At 38.8% G+C, this 21627-nt stretch overlaps 5 protein-coding genes across 8 annotated transcripts; 3 read left to right on the top strand and 2 right to left on the bottom strand.

Moving 5' to 3' along the window:
- Window positions 1–3268: 3268 nt before the first annotated feature.
- LOC134025222 (translocon-associated protein subunit alpha-like) lies at window positions 3269–6652 on the top strand. The gene is made up of 9 exons (XM_062468123.1): window positions 3269–3423; window positions 4140–4249; window positions 4335–4428; window positions 4533–4660; window positions 4850–4984; window positions 5204–5280; window positions 5390–5468; window positions 5703–5796; window positions 5889–6652. Exons 1-9 carry the CDS (start codon window positions 3354–3356, stop codon window positions 5951–5953), a joined length of 852 nt encoding a protein of 283 aa, XP_062324107.1. The 5' UTR covers window positions 3269–3353; the 3' UTR covers window positions 5954–6652.
- A 192-nt stretch (window positions 6653–6844) lies between these two features.
- On the top strand, window positions 6845–9893 carry LOC134025257 (neuritin-like). 2 transcript variants are annotated; one of them, XM_062468167.1, is made up of 4 exons: window positions 6845–7002; window positions 7104–7189; window positions 8282–8435; window positions 9109–9893. In XM_062468167.1, the coding sequence occupies exons 1-4, from the start codon at window positions 6962–6964 to the stop codon at window positions 9341–9343; spliced, it is 516 nt and encodes a 171-aa protein (XP_062324151.1). In that variant the 5' UTR covers window positions 6845–6961; the 3' UTR covers window positions 9344–9893. The 2 variants fall into 2 exon arrangements, with proteins under 2 accessions (XP_062324151.1, XP_062324159.1); XM_062468175.1 differs by having other exon boundaries at window positions 6874–7193.
- Window positions 9894–11562: 1669 nt separating this feature from the next.
- Window positions 11563–14236, bottom strand: sys1 (SYS1 golgi trafficking protein). The gene is made up of 4 exons (XM_062468182.1): window positions 13876–14236; window positions 13104–13355; window positions 12953–13020; window positions 11563–12821 (listed from the first exon to the last, which is right to left on the bottom strand). Exons 2-4 carry the CDS (start codon window positions 13263–13265, stop codon window positions 12581–12583), a joined length of 471 nt encoding a protein of 156 aa, XP_062324166.1. The 5' UTR covers window positions 13266–13355; window positions 13876–14236; the 3' UTR covers window positions 11563–12580.
- On the top strand, window positions 14110–19813 carry LOC134025116 (bile acid-CoA:amino acid N-acyltransferase-like). Of its 3 annotated transcripts, none has more exons than XM_062467993.1 (12): window positions 14110–14345; window positions 14541–14584; window positions 16978–17187; window positions 17277–17376; window positions 17511–17707; window positions 17790–17965; window positions 18091–18207; window positions 18284–18369; window positions 18499–18592; window positions 18696–18776; window positions 18879–19014; window positions 19192–19813. In XM_062467993.1, the coding sequence occupies exons 3-12, from the start codon at window positions 17103–17105 to the stop codon at window positions 19290–19292; spliced, it is 1173 nt and encodes a 390-aa protein (XP_062323977.1). In that variant the 5' UTR covers window positions 14110–14345; window positions 14541–14584; window positions 16978–17102; the 3' UTR covers window positions 19293–19813. The 3 variants fall into 3 exon arrangements, with proteins under 3 accessions (XP_062323977.1, XP_062323986.1, XP_062323971.1); XM_062468002.1 differs by having other exon boundaries at window positions 14110–14461; XM_062467987.1 differs by having other exon boundaries at window positions 14110–14584.
- Window positions 19814–19944: 131 nt separating this feature from the next.
- Window positions 19945–21241, bottom strand: LOC134025272 (protein S100-B-like). Its single transcript, XM_062468193.1, has 3 exons — window positions 20990–21241; window positions 20361–20502; window positions 19945–20142 (listed from the first exon to the last, which is right to left on the bottom strand). Exons 2-3 carry the CDS (start codon window positions 20487–20489, stop codon window positions 19990–19992), a joined length of 282 nt encoding a protein of 93 aa, XP_062324177.1. The 5' UTR covers window positions 20490–20502; window positions 20990–21241; the 3' UTR covers window positions 19945–19989.
- Between the last annotated feature and the right edge of the window lie 386 nt (window positions 21242–21627).

Below are 21627 nucleotides of genomic sequence, written 5' to 3'. Positions count from 1 at the left end.
ATTTCAAGGGAATAACATGCTGATGATTATTTGGAGGAGATACTGAACAACAGAAGTAAACTGGAAAGAAATGCATAATTGTTTTGTAAAAAAAAAAGCAATTCAGAATGTAGATAGGTTATTCAGTATGTTTATGTACATGGACAGCTCAAGTTTTCATTTAAATACTTTCCACTATGGAGTAAGTTATTTTAAATAAAATATGTTTTGAATACCATCCCTGAAAAAGATTGCTAAACTAAATCAATCTATTTCATTAATCTAACATTGTCTCATATTGTAAATGTGAGGAAAAACAACCAGTTTTTCCTTTGAAAATACAATTGATATTTAAATGCTGAACAACACTGACATCTTGTGGTCACAAGCCAAGATGCAGCAAGAGCCCCAATGTGCACACAGAAACAAGGAAGGAACAAGTCAACAACAATCAGTCAGACATGGTTGGCGTAGCCTTCGTTTCCCTCTGTGGTGTCTAGGGTCTTAGTGTGGTCAGTTTGGACAGAGGCATAGAGATCAGACAGCACAGAGACTGTGTCTGTGTTACCTTCTGCCTCCTTCTCGGTCTCCTCTAACACTTGCAGTGTCACCACATCAGAGTATTCAATCTTTGGAGAGCTGCGGACAGACGCTTGCTTGGGGGCCTTCAGGGTCAAGTTGGCATAGTCTTGACCCTTATAGTGTGACTGACAAATACAAAGAAAGTAAGTGGTAAGATGATAGTGTAAACACTTTGTCTTGACAGAATCAATGCTCCAACATGAAACAGAAAGGTTTATACAGAGCTGGAAAAATGTTATTGAGTAACGTAGGTCTCAAGAAAATAATTTTGTTTATAACCTTAGAATTTTGGATAGATGATGGACAGATTGGAGGGTCAATTCCTGTTTAAAAAAAAAAATAATATATATATATATATATATACAGTCACAAGCCCACACCATATTGTTTACATTTACATTACATTTACATTTACATGTATTCATTTAGCAGACGCTTTTATCCAAAGCGACTTCCAAGAGAGAGCTTTACAAAGTGCATAGGTCACTGATCATAACAACGAGATTGCCACAAAACATTGCGAGTAGCCAAAACATGAAGCACACATTGTGAACAACCAAAATAAGTGCCAAAGGGACGAACCATAAGAGCATGTAGTTAAACAAGTTACAATTAAACAACATGAACTGCTATAAGTGCAAGTGTACCTGTGGAAAAAAAAGCAAGCAACAATAATAAAACAATATATCACAGCGAGTACAAAAATTTAAGTCAGTTACCACTAACCACAAGAGCAACAAGTCTCTAAGCAAGAGTCATTGTGATCCTTGAGGAAACTAACATCGGGTCAAGCGAACCATTCCTAAGTACCGTTGTACTCCCGGAACAAGTGCGTCTTGAGCCTTTTCTTGAAGGTGGAGAGACACCTTAAATCCATGACACAACGTTCTTATTTGAGGAATCTGTACTCACTAGTTTGAGTGTAGGTTATATTTCCGTAAATAGGGTTGTCTTCCATGTCTCTCAAACGCAAACTTAAACTGTTTAGAGAAAAAGAGAAAATAGTCTGAAAATCCATATTTGTACCATAAACATATTCATTTATCTGTCTCTCAAACATTGATTAATATATATACCTCTTTCTGAAGCGAGGTAGAAACATCTTCCCTTTTTCTGTAACACGAACGTAGTTAATACCAGTGAGGATGTGTTAGCATTTGTAAAGCAGTGTTTATCTAAATTAAAATCCTACCTGTGCCAACTTTTAGGATACAGCAAAGAATATTCCATAACACTGACAAAAACAATATTGTGCTGACAGCTCCCAATAGTATCCATAACTCAGAGGACCCACAGAAAACATCAAAGACTGTAGAGGAAAGAACAAAGAACACATAAAAATATATATAAATGTCACATATATTAGTCAGAATTCACATCTGACATTAATTTATATTAATTTCTTTCTTGGAGCATTTCTTTCAATATCAAGCATAACTGAAACCTAAGGAAACATTTGAATGAAGATTGTCTCATATCAAACTATCTTATAAAACACTGGAATTAGTTTATGTACGTACCCGTTGTTTGTGTTCTATTACAAGTGCCTGTCATAATACCCTTCGCTGATTCTGAAAGACTAATTAAAATGTAGATTTTATTCAGGTTCCTACCACCATGAGCCTTTAATGGAAGTTTAACACAGGATGTCAGCAACAGAAGCTCTTGTGCATCAGCAAGCAATCTGCAGAAAACCACAATTCTTCCTATGAGAATAAGACAGAAGATAATGAGTCTTATCATGAGACATAAAGTAGGCCAGAGCTGCATCTGCTTGAGAGTCTGAAGTTGTTGTGGTGCAATTAGATGCAGCAGCTATGATATTGACACATCAATTCAATTAAAATAAAGAACAGTGGATAGAGCACCACACTGTTAATGCATTTTTATATTGAATGTCATGTGTTTTGTACCTCCAATGACATTGACAAATGGTAGCTAGTTCCAAGTTTTTAATGCTTACCACAATTACCCAACAGCTAAATATACTAATTCTGGTCACAAATTGTTTCACACTCCCCTCCGGCAGGAGACTGCGGTCCATCAGGACCAAAGTCTCATGCCACAAGAGTTTCTTCCCATCCGCAGCTGGCCTCATCAACAAGGCCTGAGCCCATCCTGTACGGCTCTTCATTTATTTAAGTCATATTGTACACTTTTTTTAAATAGTAGGCCTTTCTACAACCTACAAAAGCAGATTCCTCGTATGTGTAAACTTACTTACAAGAAACATGTTAACGTACGTTACGTTAACGTGTTTAATAACGTGTTTATTGCCAAGTAAAATCGGTGACCTATCGACCAGGGGTCGCTGTTCTGATGGCTTCCCAATGCTAGGGTTAAGGTTAGGGTTAGGGCTCTAACATTTGCTGAACAGTATGGCAACCATTTGAACAGCGACACCTGGTGACAGTTGTCGATAGATGTCGGTACAACACCTGAGTGTGATTGTGATTTTGATAGCCTATCTATTGAGGTGCCTACCATTAAAGTGATCAGTGTGGAGTAAGCCTAGTGGAAGATAGTACACTCAAGAAACCATTTGCTTTTTATGCAGAATTAGTTTTTCTCCAATCAGTTTAGACTACTGTTTTTGGATGATTGAATCAAGCCGATCCCCTAGTGGTGCACAGAGACAGACGTTGCCTGAGCACAGAGTAAAAGGGCCTCAGACTACTATACAAAGCAAAGGGGGCGTGTTTGAGATTCTCTTATCCCTCCCTCTTCTCAACTTTTCTTTCCTTTCTGACTGCTGATGTGTACAAGTTACAGCGTTCTACAACAGAATAAAAATGATTTATTTTCATTCCAAATTACTACTTATATTTCTTCTGGCTTTTCCGTGTGGATTGATAGCCACTGGTATGTATATTTATGTAATACGAATATATTCTGACCAGATGTGTATTAGCTGAAAGATTCTGACAGAGTTAACATCGACGTGGCATTTACTAAAGTTTTCATTCCGTAACAATGGTGAAAGTAGCCGAGTGAATCAGTCTTCAACATATAGCCTAAAATCTAAATGTAGCCTAGGCCAAGATCATTCTTACATTCCAGCACCTGTGGGTTGAATCATGAACAAGGTAGGACCTGCAACACTTTTTTCCACGTGAAATTATGAATACGTTATCTTATTGTAAGTGAAGTTTTGAGAAAAAATGTTATTTTGCTTTAAACATAACCTAATTAGATTCAATGTTTCTGTTATCGTGCAAGTCAAGTTAATGGTGTTCCATAATCCTGGGACACGTCACCACAGAAGGAAAGCGCTGCGCTTTAAAAAATAACAGTATCATTTTCAGTTAACTATTCTATTCGAATAGCCTATCTTGCATTATTTTGTGGGGGTAAATAGGTCTACATTGTATACCTTTTAAAATTAATGTATGCATCTTTAAGATACAGTACATGGTAGACTAAAGCAAGTAAGTTGCAACTTGCCAGAGTTATGGGGCAGCACCAAATGTCCCGATAGTGCCGGTTCTGGAGTGTGGGATATGCACCAAGATCTGAACCATATTTAGTAACGTGATGGCTGCGCTACACTTCTAATGGCTTCATCTATGCTGACACAGGCCAGGTATCTGCAGATCATGTTGAGGATGTAGCCCCAGATGCAGCTGTAGACGAGGAAGAGGAGGAGGAAGAAGAAGTGCTTGTTGAGGAAGATCAGGTCGTGGGTTTGGTAAGTGTTCTAAGCTTCATCTCATTTACTCGCTTGATTAATTTGTTTTCCTGCTCATGTTGACATTCATTCATAATTATTGCAGGAAACTGAAGATGATTTGGATGAAGATTCAGCTGTTGCTGATGTAAACTTCCATCCTGATGCTGACACCACCATCATCTTTGTGACTGGCGAAGGTTGGTCCTCTAAGTTAAGAAATTTAGCATACGTTGCATGTCAAGTAGCTTCATGTATGCATGTTAAATTAATTGTTTGATTTCTTCTTTTTGACTTTATCCAGAGTTTCCAGCTAATGAAATTGTTAAGTTCCTGGTGGGTTTCACAAACAAGGGAAGCCAGGATTTTACTGTTCATTCTCTGGAGGCCTCCTTCCGTTACCCTCAGGACTTCCAGTTCTACATTCAGAACGTAAGTCTGCCTTCCTCCTATTAAGACTTCAGGTATGAACTTAAACAACAAACAATATCAAAACTTTTCCTTTCTTTTTTCCTTTTCACATACCTAAATAATGGGCATAATTTTCATTTTTAATGTTTTTTCTATTTATTTTTTACTGGAAACAAGGCTAACTTCTTTATTAATTGCTTTATTTTGTAGTTCACAGCCTTGCCGCTCAGCACTGTGGTGCAGCCCCAGAAGCAGGCCTCCTTTGAGTACTCCTTTATCCCAGCTCAGCCTATGGCTGGACGGCCCTTTGGTCTTGTCATTCTCCTCAACTACCAGGATGGCGAGGTAAAGCCACATTACATTGGGCCTGAATGCAAAGCCTTCATTTTCTTGAAATCACAGTTGCTGATACTGATTTGTTACATGCCCTTTCAACATTCACTGTGTGCTTTGTTTTAGGAAGCACTTGTGTAGGTATTTGAAGATAACCCAAATTTCTGAACAGAGACTTGTTCAGGAATGCATGGCTTGAGGCACTAATTCTGAGCTTCCACTGTTATTCAGGGCAACACTTTCCAGACAGCCATTTACAACCAGACTGTCACCATCACTGAGCTGGAGGAGGGGCTGGATGGAGAAACGTAAGTAATTACTTTCATTACAAAATTCTAGTGAATGTGCTAAATATATGTAAGGTCATTTAAAAAACTGTTAACAGTAGTATGACATTGTATTTTGTAACTTTTGCAGAATGTTCATGTACATATTCCTCACTGGATTGATCATCCTCATGGCTTTTGGCATTTACCAAGTGCTGGAGTCGAGGACGGTAAGAGTAATTGATTGATCTACATAGTGTATCTGAATAATGTTGCATGGTAATCTGACTATATTTGATTTCACATTCAATCTTTCTTTTTGGATTAAACTAAGGGTACAGTGTATGTAATAATGAATCGTAAAAAAAAAACGAGCAACTATAAAACAAGGCTAACAATAGACAGACAAAGCAAAAAAGACAGTTACTAAAGTATTGATTACCTTTGGCTTGTGTCTTGTACAGAGGAAGAGAGTCCCAGTGAAGGTAGAGACTGGTACTGGTGGAATGAATGATGTGGACATCAGCTGGATTCCCCAAGAGACCCTCAATGTCATGAGTATGTTTTCACTCAGACCTTTGGCTAATATCAAAATAATTCTCAAAAAGATTTTCAAAGTAAGGGGAATATCTATTGTCAACTGTTTACAGACAAGGCATCCCCTAAAGCCTCTCCACGGAAACGCACCAAGAGAGCTGCTGGAACAGATCAATAAGCTACTCCAAGCAGCAATCCTCGTCAATGTCCTTTACACAGGCATGTCTTCATCAGCTCCAACAACATCCCTCAGCCTTGGTCTAACCCAGTCACAAAACAAGTATTATGTCCTGACTTGAAGCAAATGTATCTGTGTTGGGTTTGTTGGACAGATGACACGAGGGTTTGAGATGTGTCCATTCAGACATTTCTTCAACTGGACATTGGCTAACTTTTAACCAACTTTTTAAAAGGATCTTTCAGTTTGTGAATCACTGATAAGTAAAAGAAAGATAAACTAAACTCTGTGTTGACTCATTGAAGACACAAGGTGACACCTGGGAGGTTGGAGGCCCTACAAAGAAAAATTACATGTTTATTAATGTAATAATGGAAGTTGAAATTATTTGTCATCCATTCCTAAACTGTGATGTCACTGAAGGCTCAGGATGTGCAGTATTGTTTTCATGCCAAGTTTTTCCGAAAACTCTGTTTGTTGAGTTTTCCAATTTTTTTGTACTGCATAGATGGTCTTATACCTACCTGTGTTCTATGTTGTATTCCAGGCTATTGTGTGGAAGGCCATCAGGTAAGCCAAGTTGTTTGCTCAGTTTAATTGATGTAGTGCTGCCAAGGTGTCAGGTCACATGGCCTATCAGCCATTACACACTTTACACAAAAAAATAATTCAACCAAATAAAATATATTTTTGGTTGTACAGGTTGTCCTGATTGCCCTTCAGATGCGTCATCATTTTTACCATGGCATTTTAATTCTCATCACGAATCATACCATAGTACAAATAGAACCTGTTACCTGAAAAGATCATTTCTTTTTTAAGTATCCGGTTGAAAAAATGTATAGCCTATCCATCCATGCGCTAGTCCACCGACAGCAAATGAGAAACGGGGGGTGGCACAAATCCACAGCTTGAGTGTATAGCATCTCTGAGAGCGCCTACTTTAGAAAAACGGCTTACATCAGGGACAGGTAGCGTCAGGACCGTAAACACATTTTCGAACGAAAGATGGACAGGAATTTACTTCACTACAAAACACTCGTCTCCGTGTAGGATCACATTTTCTGACGTCTCAAATGGCGTAACTTGATCAATTTATATTCGCCTTGATATGATCTCAATTTATGAGCGACTTTGTTGGATTCCACAGATGGCGCGAGATACCCTCCGCAGGGTTTGATATGGGATATGGAATTTATGTCGGTGAAGAGTCAAGGATTATGTGTATTTATTGCAGTAGGTAAGGTCGAGATTTACTGTACCTGTTTCTGATATAAAGGTTTATCTTAAAATAGCCCACGTTGTGCGACATCGAGGAGGCTATTTTTAGGATTGTCTTTCTACATAAATAGAAATAGAGAGGAAATGACTGTAAATGCACAACATGTATTACACCGTTTCCTACCGAGGTGAGATGAAGTTCAGAACTGATTAATTATGAGGCGACCCTCCAGAGTTTATATTGACACCCCACTTCTCGGGTGGTGGGATAACCTATTAGTGGATATGCTAAACAATATTTTATTCAAACCGCAGCATTGCAGTATAGGTACTAAAATGACGACCACCCAGTGAGAATATTACATACATTTTCAAGCCTATCTCTGAAAAAGGTTTTGGTTCACCTTCTACTAAACTGGAAAATCACATAGCCTAATAAATAATTGGGATTGTAATTGGAAGAGAGAAAATTAACTATATAAATAATAGAAGATAACATATTATAGAACAGGCTGTTAGACTGTCCCACTGTTTATAATATCCCACTGTCTTCCCTCCACCACACCCTGACTGATGCTGTGTTCTCAACACGTGAATTTCACATAAATCTCTTTGATGCTGAAAGAGTGGCCTTGTCCCTGATCTAAAAGTCTGATCTTTAAGCGGGTAAGAAAATAAGAAGGAGTTGTAAAATGAATCCTACAATTATACACTGAACCAACAACACAAATGTTACATTTTTAGGTCTTGTGACTTGTTTACATGTTTGAAGCTTTGAATGGTGGCCCTTTGGTTAAAAATTATACTGTGAAATGCCAGTTTTAAAGTCTGTTAAGTGAGGTTGAGGGATGATATAGCTCCATTTTAATTCCAAGAACAACAAAGGATTATAATGACCTACTTTTGGCAGAACCCCAGTTTTTTGAGAAGACACTCATTACTGGTTTAGTTTATGATTCCGACATGTTGGTAACAAGATGAATAAGCTGTCCATTGTTAACGTTCCCAAGTGTCTCTGACCTGAAAGATAGAGTGTATGATTGAAATATACTCCTTATTCTTGGCTTTTTCATTAATCCGATTTTTCCCTTTATTTATATATTTTAGTGTTCCTGTACCTGGCAGTGACAGGAGTCTCGGCTGATGTAAAGTGTGAGAATATCTACAGGGACTTCTCAAACTGTGTCTTGGAGCTTGGGGAGAGCATGGATAACTACCAGGAGAATGTAACCAGCGAGAGAGGAGTTGAGGCTGTGTGCAGGTAATATGTCATAGATAAAGTTGTGTGTTTGGTGTGTGTGTGTGCGTGTGTGCGTATGTACATCCATGTGACATCTATTTGTGTATGTTGTGCATCTATGCTTGCCGTACAAGAATAGGAAATATAGGAGTACGGATTGTTTTTAGGACTAGAGGCATGTATATTTATTGATTAGGGATTTGAATCGATCAGTGGGAATAAAACATGTTGAAATCCAAGGACAAATATATATTTGTTAGGGAGAAACATAGGAGAGATGCCTCAGCCTCTGAGGGAGATAGCAGAAATAAATGGTGCTGAAACACTGAGCCACAGTGCTGAATAATTTATGACTTTGCTGCAGCAGTAATGTAATTCAGAGGCCATCTTTTTGTCATTGTTACAGCGTGCATCTCAGTAGCATAGTACAGTATATTACAGACTTACAGATGCCTTATCGTCGAAAAAAATCCCATCTAGCACCAAGCTCAAATGTTGTGGCTACATAAAAGCAAGATGGTGTAAAATGGTAGAATGACTACAAGATTCATTGTAAACCAATATAATGTTCCATGCTAACCAATATTTTTGTGGAAAAAGGTAACCCAGTTATATGCTCTACACTTTTAAAGGGTCTCTCAAGATTCTAGATTGTTTAGGATGTTCTGATCACTGGGTCTCTTGTTTGCCATAGCCACTGGGAAGCATTCCACACATGTGCCCTCACAGCGCTGTCTGGTTGTCAGGAGGAGGTGGGTTCCATCTGGGAGACCCTGAGGGAGGACTCCAGGAAGATCAGCTTCCAGGGAAGCCTCTTTGACCTTTGCAGCCCCAGTTCTGCTCCCAGTCTGCACTCACCTCTACCCAACCTATCCCTGCTGCTGTTGGGTATGTTGATTCTGAATGGGCCCACTTGGTCCTACAAATAGGTGGAGGATGTCTCTTCCGGGGCCAATCCTGAGGACTTTCACATTTCCTGGGTTGGTGTCCTTGTGAGCACAGCTGAAATCTAAAGGGTCAACAGACACATAGAGCACTTGATATATAAACATTTCTGGCTCTGGGGTCTTGCCATGGTCAATTGCCATGTAAATAGTGTTGCACTTGTTAATCACAAGTTTATGTTAGCACAGAGCCATAGAAGTTAATATCAAAAAGTGAGTTTTGATGTTACACACCCAAGTAATTAAAAAATAAATGCTTCTTGAAGTGACAATCAAGCCAATTGTTTAGATTTTGAATCACTGTCCCCACAAACTATTAGCCCCTCGTGGGTGAGTTGCATGGCTGCTATAAAGACACCAAAAAGGCATTTCACATACCACAAGTCACTCAGTATTGTTCATTTTCTCAGTTATCCCTTTCAGTAGGTGCTGTAAATATCAGGTAATTCTCTGACCTGATATTCCCTCTGTGCTTTGTGAACACCTTCTGTTTCCTTCTTTCCTGGACTTGAAAATGGTTATGAGTAGTGAATGATTGTGATGAGTTATGATTGTGTGTGAATGTGCAGTGTTACTTCATGAGATCATCTGCCCATTTAATATTATTTACTCATAGTACCTAAATCTTTTTTTTTTACTTCAAAATTAACTTCACAATAACACACAGCACACTGAATGCACATACAGTAGGTGCAATTATTTGTGATGCAATAACATGCATTCTCCAATGGAACATAAAGCGTTAGAATTTGTTGTTGTCAAGCTGTATTATTATCATCACACTGATTGAGTCAATTCAATTATGCAACTAAATGCATCTGTAGTTTATAGCACAACAGTGTTACTATATCTTCTCTGTGACTTATTTTTGCCTCGTTGGGCCTTGTGGACTTAATCCTCACTCTGGAATCTCTAATGTTTGATAAACCTATCTGTGGCATAAATGCATGATTTACTACAGCAGTTTCAGCACAATTCTTTCCAAAGCATACATTCAGTTTGTTCTCTTATGACCTCCCCCACGGTACTTGGAATGGATCTCTGCATGCTCTGTCTAGGTGTTAGATTTGATACTGAGTATACGATGGTACCCATTAGTATCCAGAGACACCCTACTGTAACCAGCATGTTTGCACTGGTTGTCCACTCCCCTGTGCTTTGGAAAATGGTGGCATTCTGTCAACCAATCTGTGTGTCTGTTGGCAAGTGTACAGGAACAATAACAGAGCTGTTCCCAATGCATGAGCAATATGTATGGTTAACATTTGGGGAGGGGGAATTATCTCCTGTTATATGTGAATGGCAGCTAAAGAAAGCATGAACATGGCCATATTATTTAAAGGGTGTATCATTAACCACCAAATATCAAATAATACATTTTTGATTGAACTTCAGAAGATACAGTATGCTGTAGATAAAATACATCAGGAAACTACCACTGCTACTACTACACTACTGAATGTAAAAATTGAATATGTATGTGGTCCCTTGAAGATACCAGCTGCAAAGTAGGCCTACACTATTTACAAAAGTATTGTATTAAAATACATTTTATGGAAATAATGTGTTTGAATGAATAAAGTATGAAGTTGGAAATACAATATGATCATATCAGTCATTACACACAGTTGTTAGATGTTCAAATGTATTATTGTACATAGACAACTACATACAAAACATGCATCCATTAGACAGAAAAAATACATTAACACTAAATTTTGCATGTAAATTCAAATATCTGATGTTTCAGAGACCAACACTCATTTGGTTCACATTCATTTACACCAAGGTTTTCTTTTTCAGTCCTCCTTGTGGCAAGGTGTTAATAATGAGAACTGGATCCAGCTTGTTAAGGCCCAGCCACCAATCAGGCACTCGTTAGTGCAATCCCATATGTTCTCCCCCACCTGGCCCTGGACTAGAGAGGCAGAGGCTTCAGGAAGGATCAGGGCCCAGGGCTAGGCCTTAGGGAACTAAACATCCATGTGTGGTATAAGCCTCTCATTATGCTACCGCCTGCTCGACATTCAGGCTATCCACAATGAAATATAAACCCTTCACAATGTTTGTGCTTAACAACTTATTGTATTAAACGGTATAGGTGTAACATAAACAGTGAATATTTATATTTCAAAATGTAAATCTATTGTCTTATTGCATAGTATTGTCTTGCAAAAGTCATGGAATAAAACTCTTACACCAAATACATTAAGGCTATAAAGATTTGACTTGCTTTATTACACACGGGACCTTAAAATAAACTGAAACAATAGGACTTGACTTAATCATGTTAAACCAGGTTACAGCGACAACATTTCATTTTCACTGCTGAAACAATAAACAAATGTCCTGTAGTGAAGCATGTGCAATGTAATAAAATGTACTGATGAGACTTAAAGCAAATAGCCCATCCCTTAGAAAGGGTTTGCAAACACAACACCGCATTATCCAGATTTAAACAAATCAAGGTGACAGATTTGAGAATTTATGAAAATAAGACATATTTACACCATGATAGGTTTTCATCAGTTTACATGGGAGTTCTCATTAGAAAGCTTAAATGCAGATGCACACAGTGACAGCTTCCTGTCAGAACACTGCTGGTGGCTGACAGATGCCCAGAGTGGCCATCTGTTCTGCATAGTATAGCATACCATGCATAGCGATAAAACACTAGTAAACTGGTGTGAACTTGATGCGTGACTGTAACAACGCAATGCATGCAAACCACCTGCCTGTTATAGCATGGTTTAAGACTGAATGAAAATCCTGCATGTTACTTGCTTATCAAGTTAACATTCTACCATTTAAAGAATTAAACGATTTAGCAAACAAATGAAAAATGAATAAACAACGTGTAAACAATGTGTTAATAAGTGTTGACAACAACAAAACATGTTTGATATTTAGCATTCAACTATCTTAATTGACAATCAAAACCCCTTATGGTAGACAAAAAGCCATCTAAATAGTTTATGTTCATTCCACACTTAAGTCTGCTTTCCAATCGGTTCAAATAAAAAATAAATAGGCCGACACATAACCTTTAAGTTGAAAAGGTTAAAAGTCACATCAAGATCCATTGATAGGGAATTATTTTCAAATCTTCCACCACTTAAATCAATTGCTTCCCATCACTAATTTGGGTATCCATCATTCCAATTCCTGTAGGTTGAACAGTTCACAGGATGAAATATGTGCCAGAATTGGTTCAGGTGGAGGTCAAAGATTCGACTTGGGTCCACTGTTGACAGGAATAGCCCTGAGCTCAGTCCGCATGCACAGGTACTCTCCAATCACCGCCATCAAAGCCATGCAGGCTACATTGACAAGCCACCAGGAAAGGGCTGCTGGGAGATGTGCGTTATATATCCAACAGCCAATCATATGAAAGAAGTGGACAGTGACAGTGAAATCAAGACACTGCTTTCCTCGACGGATGAAAAACCACAGACCAAGGGCACTGAGGAAACAAAGGCAGGTGCATTATAAATAAAGAGTTCATGTACAAACAAGAGTCAGAGGCATGGTGCATGAGGCATGGTGTTTAAATAATAGCTAGTGGATCAGTCAATGATAAACTCATCCACTTACCAGGTAAGTGAGTTCAAGATGAATGCCATCATTGACAGCCTGCCTTGCATTGTTGCAAACCCAAGCACCTGCAAGTACAGAATAATGTCATAACATGTCTGATGCCATTACTGACTTGGAAACTAAACAATCATTCATTTTCAGGACTTACCTCATAGCTGAAGATCTGGTCCAATGACCTATTGGTTTGCACAAGACTGTCCACTCCAGCCAACCACAAACCCAGGAAACTGTAGTAGATGCACTGCATCAGTACTATCTGTGACACAATGAGGATTGGGTCCCAGATGTAGCTGCGGAAATGACTGGCCATCTCAGAGCTGCAAATTGGGACACAGGTCGCCCAATCTGCTTGACTGTCAATAGTACCAGCGTATTTACACGTATGCAACCAGTTTAGGATCTGAAATGACAAACAATATTCTAGTTAGACTTCACGTTTAATCTGCATTAAACATTATGATTGGACAAATAGGCTATGCTACGGTTCTGGAGCTCAGTCCCACCACAAATTTGTTCCACTACGAGTTAGCTTTAGCTAGCTAGTTAACGGGCGTCTTTACCCGCTAGCTAGCAAGCTAATATTTACCAAAGTTTAAAATTTTGACACCAATTCGAAAGCGTTCCAGGTAACGCTAGCTATTTTATATATATCTTATCACGTTAAACTAACCTAGTTCATAATCGGCTACTGGACTCACGATATATGGCGAAAGTAGCTGTACGAACGTGGTCACTAGCCACCTATGTTTCTGATGCTAACTTATGTTAGCTTTAAACGCCTGGTTGGTGTTAGTGGTCCTAATGAGGCGAGACGGCTGGCTAACTATGGCTAATACGCTCGCAAGCTAAGGCTATCGATTGTCATCTGAGCTTCCTTCCTTCCTAGCACAGCTCGAGAAGAAAATGACAGTGAACTTCACCTGTTAGTACACTGTTGTAGGCTAATCATCCAACATCAATTCTCAAAAGTTCCTCTCATAGCTTTGACTACATAATTGACCAAACAGCTAGCTAGCGCTAGCTAACAAAGTGAGCTGTCAACAGAAACAACCCAACCGGAAGTGATTCTTCTGCGCAGAACTACTTTTTCCGTCACTCTTTAACTGGCGACAAATACTTTACGTGAGGAACAGTCTATGCCTCAAACGGTGGGCAGACTTAGTACTTTTAGAAGACTTTAGAATTTCACTGATTTACTATAGTTAACTATAGCGCCACTTCCAGTGCAGAAGACACAGTCAAGTCAGAGCCTGTTTAAGATATTAGATATTAACATATTAGACATTCTCTGGTAAAGCCCAGAATGTGTCGGAAGTTGTGCAAGACATAGGTCGAAGGTGACTGCATGAGTAGAAAATGTTGCTGAAGCGTTTAATCTACCATTGTACGGGTTAGTAGAGCAGACCTGATCCTGCTTACTTCAGGGTGGTAAAACAACTTTAAATCATAAAAATAAAAAAAAAGTTCTTCACTTGATCATTTTAAACAGTAAACCATTTCTCATGGGTAACTTGAAACCATAATTCTAAAAGCGCATGTGTGTGCGTCAGAACTGTGTAAACTCTGAAATGTATGTTCTTCAAAGGATCAACATCCACAGGAAGGTGACATGCCTTCAGCATGGTTTGGGTAAGGGAAAAATGGATTACAGTTTTAATATATGTTCATATGCAACTTTGAAATGTGTGCAAAGTAGAGGTGGGAGAGGTTATGTTGAGGTTATATATATATATTTTCTGATTTGCATTTAACTCTGTATAACTCGACTGTCATCTCAGTATGCCTGCGCCTCGTCCATTAATTGTATATAGGGGGACAAGTTAAATGCTGAGTTATATGTTATACTCATGCTGAGAAGTAGCCTAAGGGATATTAGGATATTAGGCTACTTCTCAGCATGAGTAAAATGGTTGAAATGCGTGAGAAATACAAGGTGTTACGTGAGACTTGAGAGCTCTGTTATTAGGCCTATATGTACAATACGCTGAATTAACCCTGTAAGACCCGATTAAAAATTTCAACATCACCTTTAGCTCTCCAAAAAACACAATTGCAAACTAGAGGGTACAATTTCTGGGTAAATTGTAGGGTGTGCTTGCTTGCGTCGGTTGTACAAGGATTTTAATGATATTCCTGTATATTTTATATAAAAATGCATAGGGCCTACTTATTATGTATAAATATTACATAGATTTAAAAGCATCTTTTTTTTTGCTGCTCATTTACAACTCAAAATACGAGTGAAGTGTAGAATGAAATAGATGTCTTCTCATTTCCCCTGCAAGAGGCAGCCTCATCGTTGAATCAAAACGAATACATTTGGCAGACCGGTGTAAAAATTGACCTAATCTCTATGACTTAAACGTCATTTTAAGTTTTTCCCTTCTCATGATATTTTCAGGCATTTAGCCTACTCATTGCATTCATTCATTAATAAAGAACCCCCTTTGAAGATTATTCTACGACGTTACCCGGCAGTAGAAGATGGAATCGCGATTCAAACAGTACCATCTGCTAACTGAAAATATGCCCCCCAAAACGTAAATAAGCTTGACATTTATTTAGTGGAAAATCGCTCATTCATAAAAAGCTCACTGGTAGCGATCATTGTCAGTAACAACGCAAAATGCGATATAGCCCTGTGTGGAGAAGCTGCCCCGGTAAATTGTACTACTACGGTACAGTACTAGACCACTGCTGTGTTCGTCTTGGTAGCGATTGCGTTGGTTGAATTGGATTTAACGTTCCGTTGTACGGTTTAAGCTGAAATTAATTATTTTCATGAACAGATTGACAACGTTTAGGCTGTGGCAATGAAGTTCAGGTTAGTAGTTAGACTTTTGATTTAAGTAAGGGGAGTGCCGAACATGTTCTGTCGCCGTTTGACTTCCTAAACAGCTGTGTACTGTAGTGTAGATGTTTTTGTAGTGTGTCTCCGTACAGCGTTGCAGTGAGCTACACTGGTTTGAAACCACAGGTAATGGTCATTTCACCAACAAATCGTTTACTAATGTCAGAATAAATCCTACAACGAAAATGTATATGTGAGGAATGTTTATTTTAAAGATTGAAAACAGATAACGCTACATCATAGACCACTGTAGTATGTGTTGCCCGGGCAACACAGGCTAATGTCATGATGCTAATACTTCAGTGAAATAGTAGACTACTGTTTCCGAAAGTAGATGTACTTCCTTAATAATATCAGCTTATACTGTACATTACACATCACAATTGTGTGTCATATCACAAAGTAAAATGAGTAAATAGTTATCACCCTGGCCTCTGTGCTTGTGCCGTTTCTGTAGCTGCCTTGCAGTAAAGCTATAGTTAGCCTAGCTATCCCCCAAGTTAACAGATGCGAAACGAATGTTCTGCCAAAGGTAGTCACGCGTGTTTTCGTGACGTTAGTGACGTAGTGACATTAGTAACGTCAGTGACTGTGGCTAGCAAATTAGCCACCGTTAGCTTCACTTTTCGCCACAAAAACTTAACTTGAGCCTAAACCATGCAACGGAACGTAAATTCCAATAGAAGCAACTCAATCGCTACCAAGACGAAACTTTTGACACCTACGTTGTCTATGTAGGCCAAATATTGACTGAGTTTTAGGGGGGCAAAAAGAAATAAAAATAATAATAATAATATATATGTGAGAGAACAAAGGTTGTGCTCTCGCCAAAGGCTTGAGCACACCCAATAAGATTTTTTTTGAACGACATTTACATAACCAATGGGTCCTATTGTCTTGCCTTGCAATGCTATTGGATACATTTGGTCTTTCAAAAAAACAATTATCAATTAAAGAGCTAAAGGTGATGTTGTAATTTTACAAGGGGTCTTACAGGGTTAAGGACTTTAACAACTGCTTTCACCATTGAAATGTTGTCTTATTTTTCATCTGGTTACATATAGATATGTATCAACCTTTTTAAAAGTTACTTTTACATACGCATTCTGTAACTGATATGCCATGTAGGCCTACGTAGTCCTCAAAATGTACATGTTTTTTTCCACCTCAGCGATAACCCGCTGGGGGAGCAACTGCAGACCAGCACCTCTTTTGACCATTTCACCCACTCGATCCCTCATCGATGAGCAGGTTACCATAGAAGGGCGTTACCTTCCCCCATTCTGTCGTATCACCATGCGTGCATGCTTGCAAAGCGAAGATGGTGACCTATGGGAGACACACTCCCACTACAATACAGATAAGAATGGCAGAGTTAACTGTGAGATATGCAACTTATTATAAATTTTAAAGTCCATAATTTCTGAATCTGTCGCATGATCTCTTACTCTCTATTTCTCAACCTCACAGTGACCAGGGATGTGTCTGTGGGGGGTTCATATGTGGGCTGTGAGCCAATGGGTTTATTCTGGAGCTTGCAGCCTGCACATGGGGAAAGAAAGGGTCTGAGGTGGGTAACAGACAAACTAAATATTTCACACACAAACATTATATTTAACAATCAAAAAACACTGAATAGTTCTTCCAATTAATTAAATCAATCCAAGTAATATTGACAGTTCAAATGGAACTCCTGTTCTACAGACTAAGAAAGAAGAATGTTGAGACACCGTACCCAATTCAAATATCTATTCTGGATGGTCATGTCACATTTGAAGATAATAATAATAATAACCAGGAGCTGGCAGCTGTCACTGTAGAACGCTGGTACATGGCTCCAGGTGTCAGAAGAATGGAAATACGACAAAACGGAATAGTGGGGACCTTGTTCCTACCCCCCGGTGAGCATTGGTTGGCTATAAACAGGAAAGTATAAGTGAATATGCAGTAGCTAATGTGATAACCCCTGATTTATTCTCATAGGCCCAGGCCCATTTCCAGCTATGGTAGACCTATGGGGTATGGGTGGAGGACTGGTAGAATATCGCTCTGCCCTGTGTGCATCCAGAGGCTTTGCAAGTCTTGCCCTTGCCTATTTTGGTCACAGTGACATTCCTGGTCCTCTTAACTGCATTAACGTGGGAGACCAGTACTTTAGGGTAACATTGGTAGTTTGTATCTCACTAGGTATTTCATTCTTGTTTGGTATTTTCCATATTGTTGCCAGTTAGGTTAAAATCAGTTTCTTTACTCATTTATTTTTTCTTGGTTTCTCTACTGTCAGGCAGCATTGAAACTGCTACAAGAACATCCCAAGGTGTGTGGGGATCGGATAGGTGTCATGGGCCTTTCATTTGGAGTCTACCTGTCTCTTAGAATCGCCACTCAGATTGGTGTCAGTGTAAGTTTACTTAGACACCAAATATCTTGGTCCGATGTGAAATACCTTTTAATTTAATTCACCCAGTTTCTCTCAGCCCAGGTGTGTGATTTGTATCAATGGGCCAATTGGTAGTTTTAACAAGCTATCAGATAATGTCAGCGGTAGCAAAAGCTTTGAAGGGTGAGTAGTTGTACAAATGAGAATGTATCTCTGAATTGTTACTTAGAATAAATGTATTCAATACTTTTTTTATGCTGTGTTTAAGCTCTAAATGTTGGTATGTTTTTTCCCCACATCATTATTGTTTAGTGATCAGAAGCACTGGAGTTTCAATGAACAGGGGTATGTCAGTTTCAGAGAAGTTTCCTTACCCAACAACATACCACCAGAGAACAAAGTAAAGGTATAGTATATCTAGGCTAAGGGAATATTTAAAGGGTAAGAAATTATCAGAGAGATTTCAGATTTGTAACACCAGCATTGCACCCATCTGTGTCTGTGTGCAGCTTGAGAACCTTTGCTGCCCCCTGCTGTACATTGTTGGCGAAGATGACCTAAGCTGTGCAGCAATGGAGAACGCAAATGAGGTTGTTTATGTGTGATAGACTCCACCCTATTGTCCAAAGACTAGAGAGGTTGTTCTATTCAACTAGATAATCCTATTTATTCATCTATACATTTGTCTCTAGATTGAGGAGAGTCTTAAGGCTGCAGGAAAATCCCACCTGCTTGTTCGTCTGTCATACCCAGGTGCTGGTCACCTGATTGAGCCACCTTATACACCGAATGCACGAGCCTCTATGTGGACCACCAGACCAAAAAAGCGTATGCGTTCCTCCCCATGCACTTCTTTGCACTTATTGTTTTCTATAACATCACATCTCTGACAATGTGAAGTACAAAAAAGAAAAACATGATGAGAGTAAGAAGCTATAGTCTTGTTTTAGAGGGAGACGGTCCTTTCTCTTTTTCTAATTGATCTTTTTCTTGTCTCTGCTGTAGTGATAACACTCTGGGGAGGACACCTCGCTCCCCATGCTGCTGCCCAGGAACACGCCTGGACAAGGATTCTGGAATTTATGGAATGCAATCTAAGAGGGTGAAGAACCCTGAAAAAGGGAAATAATTTAGCATATGTCACTCCTTTTTTTCAGATTTGATTGGTTATATCTTGTGTATTAAAGGTACAATAGGAAACATGTGTAAGATAACGACGCCCTCCTAAAGGTGTTAAGCAACACAAACAGCTCAGCGCCAGTAGAATGTCAGTTTCAAATTTTTAGAGCAGCCAGCTACTTTCCAGCAAATTATTTCCAGCCAGCAATCCCGTTACTGACAATTCTTCCTTTGCTTATTTAGTGAAACTACTGTCAATTAAACTTTAGCTGGAGGATAACGCAGAAGAACATTTTTTTCTATTTTAATTTATTTTATAATGTTCCCACTTCAAAATTATAAGCTATTTTAAAATCTATTTGGACCATGGTCCCTTGATACCTGGAAGAGGTACACCCGACCCCAAACTGTCACTTTGGCTCTGATTAAGTTGGTAGGAATTTGTACAGTATACCTGTCTGTCTGACAAAATCTACCTGCGGGTACAAATAAAGTAACCCAAACCTGATGTCTAATTTACTCACGTCTCGTTAAAAAGGGATGATACGACATTTTGCATGAGTGTGTGCCGGCATTGTCACATTCAAAAGCACACTGGTCATTGTCTCATTGAAAAACAGACATACACACTCACTGTAAGAATCTGAAGTCATCCTCTTCAGGTTTATTGCTCACATTATGCCACTAATGTTTGTGGTGCTTTGAAGCAAATATATCGTGACAGGATGTTGTGACCATTGCAATCATGGCAATGAACTCGTGGAAGTCGATCTCCAGGTCTCGATTCTGGTCGAGGTCAGCAAAGAGCTCGTCTAGAATTACATCTTCTTTAATTTTCTTTGAAAGGAATATACAGAGAAAGGAAGGGAGTAGGAGGTCAAACTATGCAATTCCATTCATTTTATTCCCAGATTTTCCAGACATAGAAGCAAAGTCATTTTATCCCATTTTTGAATAGTGGATATTTATAAATAAAATAATGTTTAATAACGTACACCGATGTTCATCATGCCTTACACGTGTAATACATTCATTATAGACCTAATATTACTCACTGTAATGAAGTTACTCAGCTCGTTATTAATAAGATTTTTGAGCTCGCATTTCTTGAGTTTGCATTTGTGGCCGGAGTATTTATGGAAAACTTGGATGATGGTGATCATGGCATTCTCCAGGTCTGACATGTTAATCTGAGATCTGTATGAAAACATTTTCTTTCAGTTAATTTCAAATACACATTTATTAACTTGTGCCTTTTAGTAAACCCTTACCTTTACCCTTACTGTACTATTTGTTCTATGTTGTACTGTAGACACAGCAGAATTAATGGAATGAACTGATTCATAAGGACAATTATAAATGACATTGTCTCATTGAAAAAGCATACACTTTCATTGTAATGATAAAAGTCATCATCCTCTTCAGGCTTAATGTTAACACAGTGCCACACGGCCACTAATGGTTGCATGCTTAGAAGCAAACTATGTGTGACATGTGATCATTGCAATCATGGCAATAAACTGTTAAATATAAACACTATTTTAAATATGGTAGACGTGGATAAAAACCAACACGGGTAAACTATATCACCATGTTTTGAATCATGTAATGATGGTGTGGGTGTGATTTAAATAGAATATTATTTGTTGTTTATTATGCCAATTTTATTACAAAAAGTTCTTACCTATATGAGGAAACCTTCCTTTTCTGTGGTGTAAGCTAGAGATTCTTGCTAGAGACAGCCTGGTAGAGAGTCGCTCTTTGATTGTAGCAAAGCACTGGGATGCTTGCTATTCTTCTAATGGAGTGTGGTACCAGACTATAGTCTCTGGTTAACATATCCTTAATGGATACTGGTGGCAATGAGAGGCTTTTCTAGACAATCTGAAATCATCTTCTGCTTAACTCGTCTGGGAAGAAAGTTATATCCCATGTGCATTAGCTTAATGGACAGGAAATAAACCAATTTGGCCTTAGCTCTTCCCACATCTGTTGAAGGCTGCGGACCATGAAAAGCTAATGGAATGTGTTTGAGAAGCACTTTTTGTCATATTTGCCTAAGTAATATCTTGATAGCAACCAATACATAAAGGTTTGACGGGAATATTTAGTCAATCCGACAACTGTGGGAGTCGCAAGACTATAAACACAACAAATCATTAAACCGTACTCTGACTAATGATTGGACGGGCTACCTATCTGTCTACCTGCCTACCTGCGCGCACTCTGCCCCTGCACTCATGCGCGTTACTGTAGTTTTGTGGGAGTGACTGGGGGGGATATTTGGTTTGAATCGTGTCAAACAGAAGCTAAAATAGCCAG

The sequence above is a fragment of the Osmerus eperlanus genome, chromosome 1 (assembly GCF_963692335.1).
Source record: "Osmerus eperlanus chromosome 1, fOsmEpe2.1, whole genome shotgun sequence".
In the NCBI taxonomy this organism is placed as follows: domain Eukaryota; kingdom Metazoa; phylum Chordata; class Actinopteri; order Osmeriformes; family Osmeridae; genus Osmerus; species Osmerus eperlanus.
The sequence above is the reverse complement of the archived record's forward strand: the minus strand, read 5'-3'. Positions and strand labels throughout refer to the sequence as shown.